At 36.3% G+C, this 15,828-nt stretch overlaps 1 protein-coding gene across 7 annotated transcripts in view; it reads right to left on the reverse strand.

Moving 5' to 3' along the window:
• Positions 1-12,203: 12,203 nt before the first annotated feature.
• The window catches only part of LOC144981025 (uncharacterized), a 33,273-nt gene continuing 29,648 nt past the window's right edge, over positions 12,204-15,828 (reverse strand). For all 7 annotated transcript variants that reach the window (XM_078929092.1, XM_078929098.1, XM_078929096.1 and 4 more), the window contains exon 7: positions 12,204-15,753. In XM_078929092.1, the coding sequence (XP_078785218.1) occupies positions 15,604-15,753 (150 nt within the window). In that variant the 3' untranslated portion in view covers positions 12,204-15,603. The remainder of the gene's footprint in view (positions 15,754-15,828) is intronic.

Consider the following 15,828-nt stretch of genomic DNA (forward strand, 5'->3'; position numbering starts at 1 on the left):
ACTACTTGTGATGACTTTTTATTAAATAGAACGGGGTTGAGATACACTGCACAAACTATTGTTCAAGAACTTTATTCCTAACCCTAACAGAAACAAGATGACGACCATATAAATCTGAACAGGTTGTTAACAACAAAGAGGCACTAATATTTTTACAAACAATGTGATCTAAAGAGTGTTTAGTCTTTGGATATGATTTAAGATGCTGTGAAATTTCTTAAAACTATCGCTCAAGTACTGAATTTCTTGCGTTGTGAAAGTTTTGAATTTTTAATTTATTTTTTTGTCTCGTTTATTCAATTTGGCTATAATCTGCCGAAACTTGTTTTCATTTTGAATGCCCTTTTTTCTAGTCTCATAGTTTTTCATAATGAAAAGATCTTTCAAGTACCAAATGCAGTAAATGATTATTTTTTAGTATGTTGAAATGACCTGGAATAATAATTAGATTAGCGTCATTCAACTTATAGGTCTTGGCGAAAATGACAGTGTTTTGGTCATCTATGATGTTGAGTCTGTTACTGTTGATCCCAACTGGACTCTTGTTAATAAAGATTTCGTACCCAAGTCTCGTTTGTTTTTCTTTTATTTTATTTAAAATCCGCATAGGTGATAAGTAGTGATGTGTTTATTTATTTTTTTTCTGAATTTTATCGCTGCTTGAGATTATTTGGTTATTTAAAAAAAGTTAAAAGATTAAGATGAAGTATTCAACTGTCCACCGCTCAGTAATGATCAATGGCTACTCTATAGGGGCGGGGCTGTAGGTCAGTACTGACCATAGCCATGTCCAACTTTCAATTGGTGGAATGCCATTAAGTCAAATCGATGTTCAAGATATTTTGAAGTATCTGACTATCAATGAAGGTTAGAGTTACTAAACTTAAAGCGGCGTAATCAAACACATACATATGGGCGTTAGAAGGATAGTCGTCAGCACTGACGAACAAGCGCTAAGGTGCATTGTCATTACAAACCAATAGCCCCAGCCTTTAGAAAAACACCATTCTTTTACTTCTCTTTTTGTTAAAAAGAATATTACTGTGAACACATTCCTCCGCAATTGTTTCACTTGATACTGTGAAAAATTTGCCTTCCAATAGGAAAACAGATTTGAGGGATGGAAGACATAGCAAGTGAACTCTTTCTCTCTCTCTCTCTCTCTCTCTCTCTCTCTCTCTCTCTCTCTCTCTCTCTCTCTCTCTCTCTCTCTCTCTCCCCATCATAGGAGGAACAAGACCCCACTCATCAAGAGCAATCTATCATTGTACCTACTTTGACATTTCCTACAAGTCCCATCTAGTCAAAAGCAAGGATCAAGCTATGATGGACACACTCAAATATTTACAAAGTATAATATTATTCAAGACAAACAATGTATTAGTACACAAGAGAGAGGGGGAGAGAGAGAGAGAGAGAGAGAGAGAGAGAGAGAGAGAGAGAGAGGAGAAAGAAAGAGATATACCACCTGCAAGAGGGAAAATCTTCTCTCAAAAAAAAAAAGAGAGAGACTTTATATTTAACCATCTCATCCCTAACTAAGGACCCCCCCCCCCCCCCCCGAAAGGACCAAGGGAAAAACCAAGAAATTTATTTCCAAAACAACGACAAGAACAAAGCAGAAAGAGTAAATAAGGAGGACATAAGACACATTAGAGAGACCTCTCCATCCACAGTGGGAGTCCGAGAGCGTGGTTTTACGCTAGATCTGAAATAATTGAGAAAAAAAATAACAAAGCAATATATGTGATTCATAAAGCTTTTATTCACGAGATAAAGATAAAATTAAACATCTCTCTCTCTCTCTCTCTCTCTCTCTCTCTCTCTCTCTCTCTCTCTCTCTCTCTCTCTATCAGACATAGCAGGCAAAAATAAGTCAAAGAATTTGGTAGAAGCCTTGGCATTGTTATTTTTATCCTCAATTATCCCTAAACAAGCAGCACCCGGGTGTAAAGGGAGGTTACTCCCAATGATTAGCCACCAAGCAAGCCAAGATGCTAATATAATTCCCTCTTATCATTTTTGCTCTGGGTAAAACGAATTAGTAATAGGATGAAATATGTTCTGCGAATCATTTTAATAGAGACAAAACAGGATACTATCAGTTTCTGTGAGAATGCACTGCTTATGTGACACAGCATATCCAAAGGAATGTCTTAAGTATTTCTTGTTAATTTTACAATGCTCGTGTGGGTTCTTTTTGGAGCAAAAGTAACTCTCACTTTAATCCGCTTTATTTGGATCATGACAAAACAAAAGTAACATCATTGTTTTAAACACAGACAAAAAAAAAACAACAAATTACATTAAAGCTTTGTCCCAAAAACTATTAATTTTTTTTTCAAAATTGAACCCCTTCGAAGACATGCAAGGTAGTTTACTTGGTCAATGACATTTCTGACCATTTCAGTTTAAAAATGACTTTTAGTTATATGGGATTCACAGACATGATACAGATTAAGGTGCTGACTAACATTTGTAAAAAGTTGAGATAAAATACTGAACATCATTATTGAGAAAAAATGGTAAGGTAGGAGAAGTACATAATTTAGTCATTTTTACACAAATTGAAATATAATTTCCACGCGAAAAGTGAAACACGTGCTAACCCATTCGACAACATTCGAATACAAATTTATGACTTCATCACTTCGTGCGTAAGCATCAATATAGCGTCCTCATTGTCTGCTGTAGATAAAAGAATTAAAGTTCGATATCTGTACAACGCTCATTTTTTTGTCAACACACAGTAGTGCCCAAACTTCTGTCTGAATGAATATTAAATGATTGAGGGCGGAATTACTAAGCAGCACTCAAAACTGCAGGATGACCCCCGTCGTATGCTCCCATCGACAAACTTAGCCTTGCACAACTTGCTTTTCAAAGCAAGAGTGCTACATCAAGTGAGTTAAATATTCAAATGATAAAGAGAGGAAGTAATGCTGTGTGGAGAAAAGACTATTAGATGCCATTTGATATTAGTCAATATTGCCAAAACCACTACCTATGCTAACATCAGACAATATAGATTATAGAATGAAATGGGCCACTGATTTTCAACATTTCACCAGGGAGTCTGTGACTTTATGTAACGAGAGCACAATCTAGTTATTTAGGTATAAAATTACTCTGTGGACTAATATCAACAACAAAAGTCGAGTTGCAAAAAGCCCAATATCCCAATTTGTTCATGAAGCGTACAATTGCATGTCATGGAAAATCTAAAAATCATTAAGGGAACTGTTGATTGATGTCAATGTCAAGCAATATTAGCAGATACGTTTATCGAAGAAAAAAACTTTTCGTACAGTGCGTGTTTCAACAAGACAATGCCCCAACGCAAAGTGCTACGTCATCAAAGGAGTGGATGAATGAAATTATGCCACCCGAGCTGCCATGGCCAAGTAAAAGTCCGGACTTAAACCCGATTGATAATGTTTGGAAATTTTATTTAAAACAGACAGAAAAAAATTATCGAAACAATTCAAGAATTAAAGAATGCTGTGTTGAATGATTAGGGCAACCTCGAGGAGTCAGTCTTTACCCAATCTGATACTGAGCGTTCACGACCGACTTCACATGTGTAGAGAATACGGAGGAAACTCCACTTGCTATTAATTCAAAGCCAAGAAGTTGGCCAATGTAATGATACCCTAGTTGTGTAACTTAAAAAAATATATGTAACTGTACCATTATCAATTATTTTTCTGAATAATTTTTCCGCCAGAGAAGAAGGGACTTAGAACTTTGATTTGGATATTATTTTGGATTATTTTTAAATTTCGAATATTTCCATTTTCTTGTCTTGTTCTTGCGACCAGTTGTGTCAAACAACAACCTAAACTTGAAGACCAGAATGAAAGTAGTAGAAGCATATGTTATAAGTACCCTTTTATACGGTTGTGAAACGTGGACGCTTGACAAAGAATGTACGAGGAGATGTGGGTGTATAGAAGAATTTGAGGGTATCATGGACAGACAGGTATACGAACGAGGAAGTGTTGGAGAAAGTGAGAAAGGGAAGAATACTGATCGATAACATCAGAGAGAGAGGCAGTTACGCTTTCTGGGACATGTGTGGAGAAGAAACGGAATAGAAATGTTGGTAACATCTGGGATGATCGAAGGAAAGAGAGCTAGAGGAAGACAAAGAATGACTTATCTAAATAACCTAAGAATGGCCAAATGTGATTTTAAAAGCAACACAGATTTCATGCGCACCGCAGAGGATCGTAATTCATGGAGACAGCGACCGGCAGCGTGCTCAAGAGCACAAGCCACGATGGATGATGCTGATATGGGTTAAACTTCCGGTGAATAAGTATTAGATGACAATTATATGTGAGTACTTGCACTGGACTCATACCAAGTAGAAGTTCGTTTATTTTTATTGCAAACAATATCTTAAAGTTTATATAAACCATTTTATGCTCTTAAAGATTGGGAATAAGTCTACGGCACGTTATTGATATATTTAATATTTGACCAACATTTTGATGACTACTAGATACGATTAGAATCAATATGTCAGCCGGTCACTAAATCATAATGCCGGGTTCTCTAATCCAAGGTAATAAAAATGGCGTTAGACCTAACGCCATCGAAGTCTGCCACCTACTCTCTTTATAACAGATAAATATGATACAAGATTGAACATTTTATTTCATTTATTTCAATTTAAAAGATTTTGTAGCTATGATGTCCTTTAAATGGATGATGCCAAGTCTGCAAAGATAGATCATCATCAAGCCCTACTACAGCCTCCTCGTGGTGTCGAAGCTGGCTAACTGCAGAGGGCGACAAGAATAGGCAATGGCAAACCATTCTTGTAACTTTGCCGAGTTAACTGCATGAATAAGTCCAAAAAGTTAAACGGTGGCAGCGTAAAGGGGAGCACGTTTTCACGGAAGACTGCTGCCTCGCTCGGTTGGGAGCGTGATGTTCGTCAGGTCACACCGAACCGTCAGCCAGTTACTAGGTGAAATAAATTTAACAAATGTGACAAAACCAAAATTGGGACATGGAATGTCAGGACCTGTGCCCAAAAATGAAAACTAAACAACATTCTAAAAGAAATGAAACGGCTCAAAATAAATATTATTGGCCTGGCAGAGATGAGATGGAAAGAGCAGGGAACCATGTCAAAACAAGAAAACAACACGACATATAAGATCATATGGAGTGGTGGAACCTCTTTCCAAAAAGGAGTAGGGATGATCTTAGACCAACAATCAACCAAATTTTACAAAGGGCACGTAGCAAGCTCAGACAGAGTTTTGCTGGTTAAGCTAAGAGGACCTGTAGTTGACACCAATATTATCCAAGTTTATGCACCAACAGAAGAGGCGACAGATGCAGATATGACAGAGTTTTACCATTCACTAGACAAAGCAAAACGAATGTGTAAATCACAAGAAGTCCTTATGGTAATGGGGGACCTAAATGCAAAGATTGGCAGAGGCAGAGATGGTGAAATAATCGGACCACATGGACTCGGAGACAGAAATGAACGAGGAAACATCTGGGCAGATTGGTGTAGAACAAATAAATTAATTATTTCAAACACCTGGTTTCAACAACACCCAAGAAGAACCTGGACATGGCAATCACCAGGGGACAGAGCAAGGAACCAGATAGACTTTATAGCAGTATCATCAAGATTCAGAAATGGCATATTAAATTGCAAAACCTACCCAGGCGCCGATGTAGACAGTGACCATGTCCCAGTTGTTTGTACAGTAAGAATAAAGTTTAAAGCTATTCAGAGAACAGCTGGTAGAATAAAGAGGGATTACAGGTTATGCAAAGACAATGGCATACAAACAAAAATGAGAGAAGAATTTGAAAGTGCACTCATGATACAAAGCCAAAGTGAACCTGATAACGAAAAATGTGAAAAACAATTTGATATATTCCAAAAGTGTGTCAAAGCAACTGCAGAAAAGCATTTACCAATAGCTCAAATAAACAGCAAAAAGGAATGGATGACAAATGAAATTCTAAACCTATTTGAAGAAAGACGAAAATGCAATAGAGGGTCTGCAGAATACCAAACATCGAACAACCACATTAAATCCAAATGCATCGAGGCACACGAGAACTATCTAGACTGGAAATGCTGCGAAATCGAAAGAGAATACAAACCCAACCCCCAACAAGCTCACCAAAGAATAAAAGAACTATCAGGGAAAAGGAAAAGCAAAGCAGCAGGAAGTTGTATCCAGAACATACAAGGGGAACTGTTATTTGAAGAACAACATATAGAAAGCCGATGGGTAGAATACATAGGCGAACTGTACAATGATCCAAATAGAAATGAACCACCACTGAAATTGAAAGAACCATTAAGCGGACCAAAAATCACCAAAAGTGAAATTGAACATGCCATGGAACGAATGAAGGATGGTAAAGCAACAGGCCCTGATGAAATATCTGTAGAGGTTGTCACAGTAAAGGTTGTTCACAATTATCTTATTAAATTTTATTTTATTAAGAACTGAATTCATCTCACTCCAGTTATATTTCGGTAGGCTTAGATAAACTTTACCTTCTAATATTAGATCGTCTTTCCTTTCATAGCCTTCCCTCGAATTAATTTCTAATTAGTGAATACTTTTCGTTCTACATTCTGTCACGTAGCCACTTATTATAAAAGCTGATAGGTCTAACATTCGACACTCACTTCTCTCCACAATCTATGCCGGACGGCCAGTCGCTCTATTCCTTATATATACTGGAAGATTTTTATCTTTTGGGACTTTGTAGATATTATATCTACACCATTAAGACGCCGGAGCTTTTAACTTTGATTGTATAATCTTCAAGGATCAAACCCGAGCCCGCTGTCAAAGAATTACACAATAACCCCTTACCAATTGCCTGGAAGTGGAATTTTACGAGCCCGATCCTGTTATCAGACGAATATATCATCCAAGCCTGTCAACTGCCTGGAAACGTAAACTTACGAACCTGACATATTATCATAAGTTACGTAATATATTCACATCTCTATTTGTAACTGCCACGATCACTGTTTATCTCTTTTAATTAAATTTCATCATTATTTTTATTTCATTGTAAACAAATCGTTAATTGTTTTTCATTTATAGTAACTAGTAAATTCTGGGGCCTCATTCTACATATATCTTTATGCATAGTCGAGTAGCTCTTTACTCACTTGAGACCATGACATTTTGGAGGGGACACATATAAAGAATTGAATTTATTTAGTTACATATATCTATTTCATCTAACTTTAAAGTTTAAATTGTAAAACTCTTAATTGCCCCACTTGATCATACTTTAATTGAACTCCCTATTTACAGGATTAATTTTTTTTCTTTTTCATTTCTTCATTTAAATGGAATAGCAATTTATCCATTCATTCTTTCTTTCAAATTGAATAGCATTTTATTGATTCATTCCTTCATTCATTTATTCATTTATAAATTATTTATTCATTCATTCATTCATCCATTCATTCGTTTATTCACTCATTTATCCAATCATTCATACATTTATTCCTCCCTTCATTCTTTCATTCATACATTATCCATTCATTCATTCATCTATTCACTCAGTTTTTCATTCATTCATTCATTCCTTGTCCACTTTGTTATTATATCACTCATTTCATTTTGTTGTTTGCCTCATTCATGAATTGTTTTCAATATGTTTACATTCCATAACGACTCATTCACCTATCATCCAATCACTCAGTGTTGTGAACACATTTTGTAACTATTGTAAATCTTACGATATTTTATTGTTTTGTATTTCAGACATCACTGTTAAACACTCTTCAATGCCTAATTACAATTGTTGAACAACCATTGAACAAGAGAGAGGTCCCAGCCACGAACTGAGTTGGTAAATATATCCTTCATTATTCTCTTTTACATGAGTTGGGCATCACATAGTAACTATAGACATCGTGATTTGTTTTGCATAGTGATTTGTTTTAAATGCATTTTTGGCATATTACTGTTACCGAAAACCACTTATATATTATGTTCTGAAAAGTGAGTCTTTAAAAACTAAATAATAATAAAAGGAGTCTACTAGCCGTCGTGTTATATTTAGTGATAGATAACTTGGGATTATTTTGGCATCCTATTATTGTTATCACACTCTAGTATATTAGCGTCATTGCGAATAATTGTACACAAACTAACGATGAGTCACACACATTGGTGATAAATTTTTTGTAGTAACATAGTTTAGAGTACACGCGATTGACACATTGTTATCGACACATGTCATAATAACTCCGCTTTGTATTGACATATTGATTTATAAGATATAACGATAAAAGGCATCAAATGCAACATACATAAGAAGTTGAAATAAGAGAGAGAGACATTTCTAAATATAGAACAGTTCATTTCTGTAAGCGTAAATAAATAAAACAGTCAGTAACAGTATCCTGTCAATAAATATATAAAATATCGTAACTAATTTATTGCAACATGAATCATTAAAAAGATACTTAAGTCTCGCAAAGGACTTAGAAATACCCCAGGAAAGAATATTTTCATGGTGCGAAGAGAAAATAAAAGAAGAAAAAGAAGAAAGAATTCGTAGAGAAGAACATGAAGAAAGAATTCGTAGAGAAGAACATGAAGAAAAAATTCGTAGAGAAGACAATGAAGACAGAATTCGTAGAGAAGAACATGAAGAAAGAATTCGTAGAGAAGAAAAAGAACATGAAGAAAGATTACGTAGAGAAGAAAAAGAACATGAAGAAAGATTACGTAGAGATGAAAAAGAACATGAAGAAAGAATACTGCTCTATCGGTTATCCCATCCGGTGAAGTGCAAAGACTCCATCCCATTCATACAGATACTCCACTTGCGTGGACTTTGTCTGGAAAATGATGAATTTGCGCTTCAACGTGATCGCATGCTCGATTTTTTAGGGCACGGGAATATCCCGAAAGGGTTTTGCATAAAGCTGTCCGTAAAGCCAGCCTCGTGTCGAGAGAAGCAGCAATGAGGCCTCACAATGCCAGGAAGCAGAAGACACAGCGTCCCATTTTAGTCCTCACACATCACCCCCATGCCAATCAGGTTAGGAACATCCTATTGCACAATTATGGGATCCTCCAGGCGGGTGGAGACACCCACAGTTTTCTCAGAACCCCCATTGGTAGCCTATCGACGGGATCTTAACCTGAGGGATCTGCTTGTCAGAAGCCGCCTGGAACCCATACCCAGGGATGGACCTAAAGCCAGATCGTGTATGCGACCCCGATGCAAGACTTGTGGGCACCTGTGGGAGTACGACAGAGTCATTTTTCCAGACAAGATTTGGGACATCAGGCAGCCGTTTACTTGCACTGACCGTAATCTAGTCTATGCCATTAGGTGCTCCCTATGTGGGATTGCTTACGTTGGTTAGATCGGAAAGAGGCTGGGTGACAGATTCTTGCAGCACTTGCGTGACATATCGAACTGTGCAGACACAGCAGTGGCCAGACACTTCAATCTGCCAGACCACTGCGATGTCCAGTGTGTGCTTGTGTGTGTGCTTAGTTTTTATCTGTCTATCTATCTATCTATCTATCTATCTATCTATCTATCTATCTATCTATCTATCTATCTATCTATCTATCTATCTATCTATCTATTTATCTGTATATTCCACTCCACTATCACATCGCCATCCAACCGTTAGTCTTTCTGATTGTATTTCCTTCGCGAAGATTCGAAAGTCATCACTCAACAACCTTCCCCCCCCCCCCCTCCACCTCCGCCGTGACTTTTTCACCTCGCCCCCTCCACCGCCCCCTACTTTTCCACACCTCTCCACTTCTACTAACTACTACTACTACTACTACTACTACTACAACTACTACTACTACTACTACTACTACTACTACTACTACCACTACTACTACCACTACTACTACTACTACTACTACTACTACTACTACTACTACTACTACTATCACTACTACTACTACTACTACTACTACTACTACTACTACTTCTACTACTACTTCTACTACTACTACTACTACTAATACTACTACTACTACTACTACCACTAATATGTCTTTTATCATCCATTATAGTCTGGAAGGTTCTGTTCCCTGATGCTGACCTTTTCTTATCAATTTGATCACCCCCTGGGGCACCCTATCCGCTACCCACGCCATGCTAACATTTCATTCATACTGCAACCACCATTGAGTACAGACGATACAAGTTATTTTTCATTATATTTTATTTGTTTTCCACGTTTATCTGTGTACTGTTGTGCTGACGAAGGGTTTGTACCCGAAATGTCCATTGTCTGTTTTGTTCCCATACGAAGCCATTTTCCTCTCCATTTTCACTCTTTCGTTAGTATTTTACTACCATTTTCTAAGATTGGCTAAAGAACCGTTTGCTGCCCTTCCTAGAAGCATCCAGACGTATTGCATTGGACAACGCTACAATTCGGTGGCCCATGGTCACCTCAATACTCCAACTTCGGCAACTATAAAAATTGATATGATTTCATGGCTCCAATCAGACAGCACTTCATATTCTGACTAATTTATCAAAGGCCCAACTATCCCCCTAGTGAAAAAAAAAAACAAAACAAAACAGAAACAGTTAACAAAGCAGACTGTCTAATCAGTGAGTTTTGACACGAGGTTGCGCGTTTTCCCCCTTTTCATTGTGAGCGCAATCCAATCGAGCCCATTTGTGACCCCTCGTCTCAAAACGGTATTATGTCGGAATGATTAAGATTCTAAAAATGGAGTTTATGGCCGGAAATATCAGACTTGCAATGAGTTTGTATGTTTTATTGAAGAGAATGGATGTTGTATCTTAGAATGCTAAATAGCTATAATTCAAATTTTAGACCAGTTTAGCTTTAATTCGGCTTTTTATTATCTGGTTCATCCCGACATAATACCGTTTTGAGACGACGGGTCACATTTGGACCCAAGTAAAGGGAAAATGCGAGGTGGAACACCAAATTTACTCTCACCGACGAGGCAATAAATGATAATATAACAAGGGAAGTCTGGAGAAAAGACATGCTCCAACCTTCTCAAACGGGAGGAAAATTACATTTGATTGGATAGAGTGATGCCACGAAATCCTTCCAGAGTCGTTTCATTTCTCCTTTCCTCATCTTCGTCATTAGAATGTGATGATTGATGTATCAAGTATGCCTTTGTTGTTGGTTTTGTTGTAGTTGTTATTATTGCTGAGCACATGTACATATTTGTAAAAACAATGTATCATAAATTGAGGAATTTCTACTTTTGACTAGTTTACATTAAATTTATGTAATCCTCTTTGGCATAAACACAAGCTTTTTCTATAAATTTTGCAATCAAAATAATGTTGAAAGTGCGTAATCTTCACTTTCATTTGTATTCATCAGAAATGTTTATTGATATTTATAAAATGTTGATGTCTGATAGTTAAGGATTGCCATTCGTTCCTTGATAGTCAGATACTGACTGTATATCATTTAAGTTTCAATTAACCGAACTTTCGTTTTAAACAAATTTCTTCAAAATGGATAATCAATAAAGTCATAATTTTGATACTGTAAATCATCTATGAGTTTAAATCCTTACCAGTTATCGAGTTTAACATAGCTGTTATAAGCGAAATCCTTTCCTTTTGTTTTACATTTAATGAAAAAATATTTTTGATTAAGACAAATTGATTAAGAGGTTCATACAAACTATTGCAGCTATGCATTGAGGGACAGCTGAGAAAAAGTAGAAAAACATGCGCCACTTATTAAAAATATGACTATAGATTACGCAATTTAAATGATCGTGTACGGGCCGCTTTAAACTACTCGTACAATCTAAAACTTAACATTTACACCGCCAACGTTGTCTTAACCTTAACTACAACCAACGAAGGTTAGATGCAGAAAGACGCAGCCAAATTTTAGGAATCTTCACCTATTTATTTTTTTAAATTCAAGCTAGAACATTAAAGATTATAAAGCGCCAAATTTGCTAAACGTGCTCAAAGCGCTTTACAGAGGGTCACTAACCAACAGCAACGCTTAAACTTAGACATGATGTCTGTTAGGCGATAGGGCATTTAATATTATAGATAAAAAAATACGCAAGCACTGTTTTTTTTTTAATAGAGCTCAACACATAGCCCTCCAGTCTCAGCTGAAAAATATCTTTATTGTTAAGCTCTTGTCAGAATATAAAACGTTGAAACACTCATTACTGGATAAGTATTTTTATTTTATTTTCTTTCAAATGGCATCTTTTTTTTTTAATACCACAATAACTCTGAGGTTGACAAGAATAACTATTATGGAAAGCATAACTTTCAAATAACAAAAGCGATGACAGTAAGTAATGTTAAATATCATTTGTGACCCACGATATCGAAATGGTACTTTGTTGGAGTAACACTGAAGCTGAAAGTTGAATTTGAGCTAGAAAAATAACAGTTTGGCTCAGCTTTATACATTTTATCGAGTTGAATGAATATAGAAGGTGATTCAAAAGTCTAACTTAAATTGTTATTCACTGAATAGAGAAAAAAAAACGGTTTTCTCTACATTATACAAGAAACTTTGGAATTGTAATTCAAACCATAACTGGATGCGAATAACTTTGCAAAAACTCTGGGTAGCCACCTCGTCTATCCATGCATTTTGGAGATGGTGACGCAAACTAAATGTGTCATGTTCTTTTCTTATTGAATATTTTAACTTTTTACATGCGGCTATGTGGTCTAGTGGTATGACACTCGCTTTCGGATCGGAACGTCCTGGGTTCGAGCCTCGCTCGGCGCATAGTTGAGTCCTTGGAGAAGGTTCTTTACTCACATTCTCTCACCGTACTCGGGTGGAAAATGAGTACCTGGCCATTAACAGCGTTGTTTCTGTCCAAAAATTTGTAATATCGCCTGACAGTTGTCATGTCTCGTCTTACATGGTATGTGTTGCTGTTGGCCAGGTACCCCTTGTAAAGCGCTTTGAGCACGTTTAGTGGATATTGCGCTATATAAAAGCTCAATTTTAAACATTCTGACACCCATTTTACTCCGACATAATACCACTTTGATAATTGATGCTTTGCGCTCAGCCAAAAAGCTCACAATATTCGCCAGCCGGAAATAACGTGCCAACAGAAAAACCTATGTGTAACCTTGAACGTTTATAGTCTGGTTAATAAAGTTTAGTGAGAACTATTCATAAAAACGGCTGGTTAAAAACAAAAACAAAGACCTGAGTGACGTCAACTTTGTTCTATCTATAGCCTTTCTTGATATATATATATATATATATATATATATATATATATATATATATATATATATATATAGCCTGACTCTGACATAACCATCGTTATAATATAGATAGTTCAAAGATGACGTCAATCAGGTCTTTGTTATTGTTTTTTGCCATCCGCGTTTGTGAATAATGCTCACTGAAAAGTATTAACCTGACTATAAACGTTCATGGATACACACAGTTTATCCATGAACGTTTATAGTCGGGTTAATACAGTTCAGTGAGCATTACTCATAAACGCGGATGGCAAAAACAATAACAAAGACCTGAGTGACGTCATCTTCGAACTGTCAATAGCCTGACACTAGAATCCTCTTTCAGTTTTAAAGGTTTGTGCAGCGTCTAGTGAGTTGACGTTTGTAGAGCTCAAGTACACAAGTGATTCCATTGGTTGAACTTTTGAATACCACGCACGATTTGTTTTCTTTTGTGGCCAAAGACATATTTTGGCATCATTTTATTGGTCACTGTCAGGCTATAGATAGTTCGAAGATGACGTCACTCAAGCCTTTGTTATTGTATTTTGCCATCCGCGTTTGTGAGTCATTCTCACTGAACTGTATTAACCCAACTTTAAACGTTCATGGATACACACAGTTTTGTGTGTTGGTCCGTTATACTTCCGGATGGCAATGTTATGAGCTTCTTAGCCAATCGCATACTATCTATAAGTTCATGACGGCTACGCTCTGGAACAAACTAGGACTAATCTTTTGACGCCATTTGTAGGTTTATGCAGCGCCTAGTGAGTTGCCGTTTACTCAGGGATAAAAAAAACGGATCGCATTGGTTGAATTATTGAATACAACTCACGACTTACTTTCTTTTGGTTGACTCGCCTTGTATCTGAACGTAATGTTTTGGTCAGTTTCAGATCATGATTGTACGAAGGCTGCTACACTTCGACGAGGTCGGTCACAATTGTTATCATTCGTGTTCTTACGAAAATGCCAAAAATTCACCCTAGACAGTGAAAGGTTATGATAGAATGAAGTAGTCGGCACTCGGATCTTCGTTATTGTTTTTTTTTTTTTTTTTACATCCACGTTTATGAGTAATTCTCACTTAACTGTGTTATCCAAACTATAAAAGTTCATGGTTTTGGGTGTTGGTCAGTTATACTTTTGGATGGCAATGTTGTAAGCTTCTTCGCCAAGCGCATACTATCTATACTTATGATTTTATCTTATGTGTTTCAGGTAGAGGAAAACTGCTCTTGTTCTTCAATCACCACTTTTCTTTATTTTTTCCATCTCCTCTTTCTCCTTATTCTTTAATTCTACAATTTCCTATCTCATCATCATCGTCATCATCATAATCATCATCGTTGTCGTTGTCGTCATCGTCGTCGTCATCGAAATGACAATTACTCATTATTATCGTCCATTACAACCATCGCCATCATTACTACCAGCACATTTGCTACCTTCATCATCATGATTAATACTTTTCATCATCCTCACCATCAACAACCACAACCTGACGCCTGGATTATTCCAGTCTTCCCTTGGAATAGACACTAGAGACAAATTTCCCCTATGGGATGAATAAAGGGATATTTTATATTTTATATTTTTATAACCACAACCAGAACCACAACCATCACTACGTTACCAAACCTGCATACTATTTCGAAAAGATTTGGGTCAAATTTTAGAACTCCGAGAGCCTCTGGCGATTACAATTTGTATCTCCTGAAAACTACGATTTATCCCTCTCTTTACCAATCATAGGAAAATCATCACATTCGTTTCAATCCAACCAGCAATTTAATCATTCAGACTTATTTAGGAAATCACACGATTTAAAAAACAATGGGTTTTTTATAGCTGGAAACGTGACACTGTGTTGTAGAGTTCATTTTACCGATCAATATTATACATAGAATGTATTTGTTGCTTAAAACTATTTTTGTGTTGGGTGGGTTATTATTATTATTATTATTATTATTATTATTATTATTATTATTATTATTATTATTATTATTATTATTATTATTATTATTATTATTATTATTATTGTACGCATTGATGGTATTACGATTGTTGTATCTTTGTGTGGTGTATCAGTTTATTTTTTGGTTCCATTTACCTTTTTTTCTTTCTTTTTTTTTCCACTTTTATGTATGTTGGCATCAAATTGTTGATTTATTGGCGAAAGTCTAAGATTGAATTAACTTTGAAACTTTGAAACTTTGGTGTGAAATTGTTGGGGAAAATTCTGAAAATGGCTGGTAAGGATAAGGTTAAAAACAAATTAAGTAGACAAGTCTGCATTATTCCCACTCTAATCATCATCATCAGCTTCCCTTTCACGTTTCACATAGACCAAGGTATCTGGTTTAATTGAGACAGTCTATATCGACCAATGTTGGGATGTGGAGATGGATCATAGGCGGCGTTAGCTCTCACGTGAATGTCTTTTAGTCGGTGGGCAATGTCCGTTACTACCGCTTGTTTGCGCCGCACCTGACAAAGATAATAATAAATGGTATAAATGGATAAAGTATCGGTGGATATGATTCACATAGAACAAAATCCAAT

This window comes from Berghia stephanieae, chromosome 10 (assembly GCF_034508935.2).
Source record: "Berghia stephanieae isolate SIO BIC M18660-M18661 chromosome 10, UCSD_Bste_1.3, whole genome shotgun sequence".
Taxonomy (NCBI): domain Eukaryota; kingdom Metazoa; phylum Mollusca; class Gastropoda; order Nudibranchia; family Aeolidiidae; genus Berghia; species Berghia stephanieae.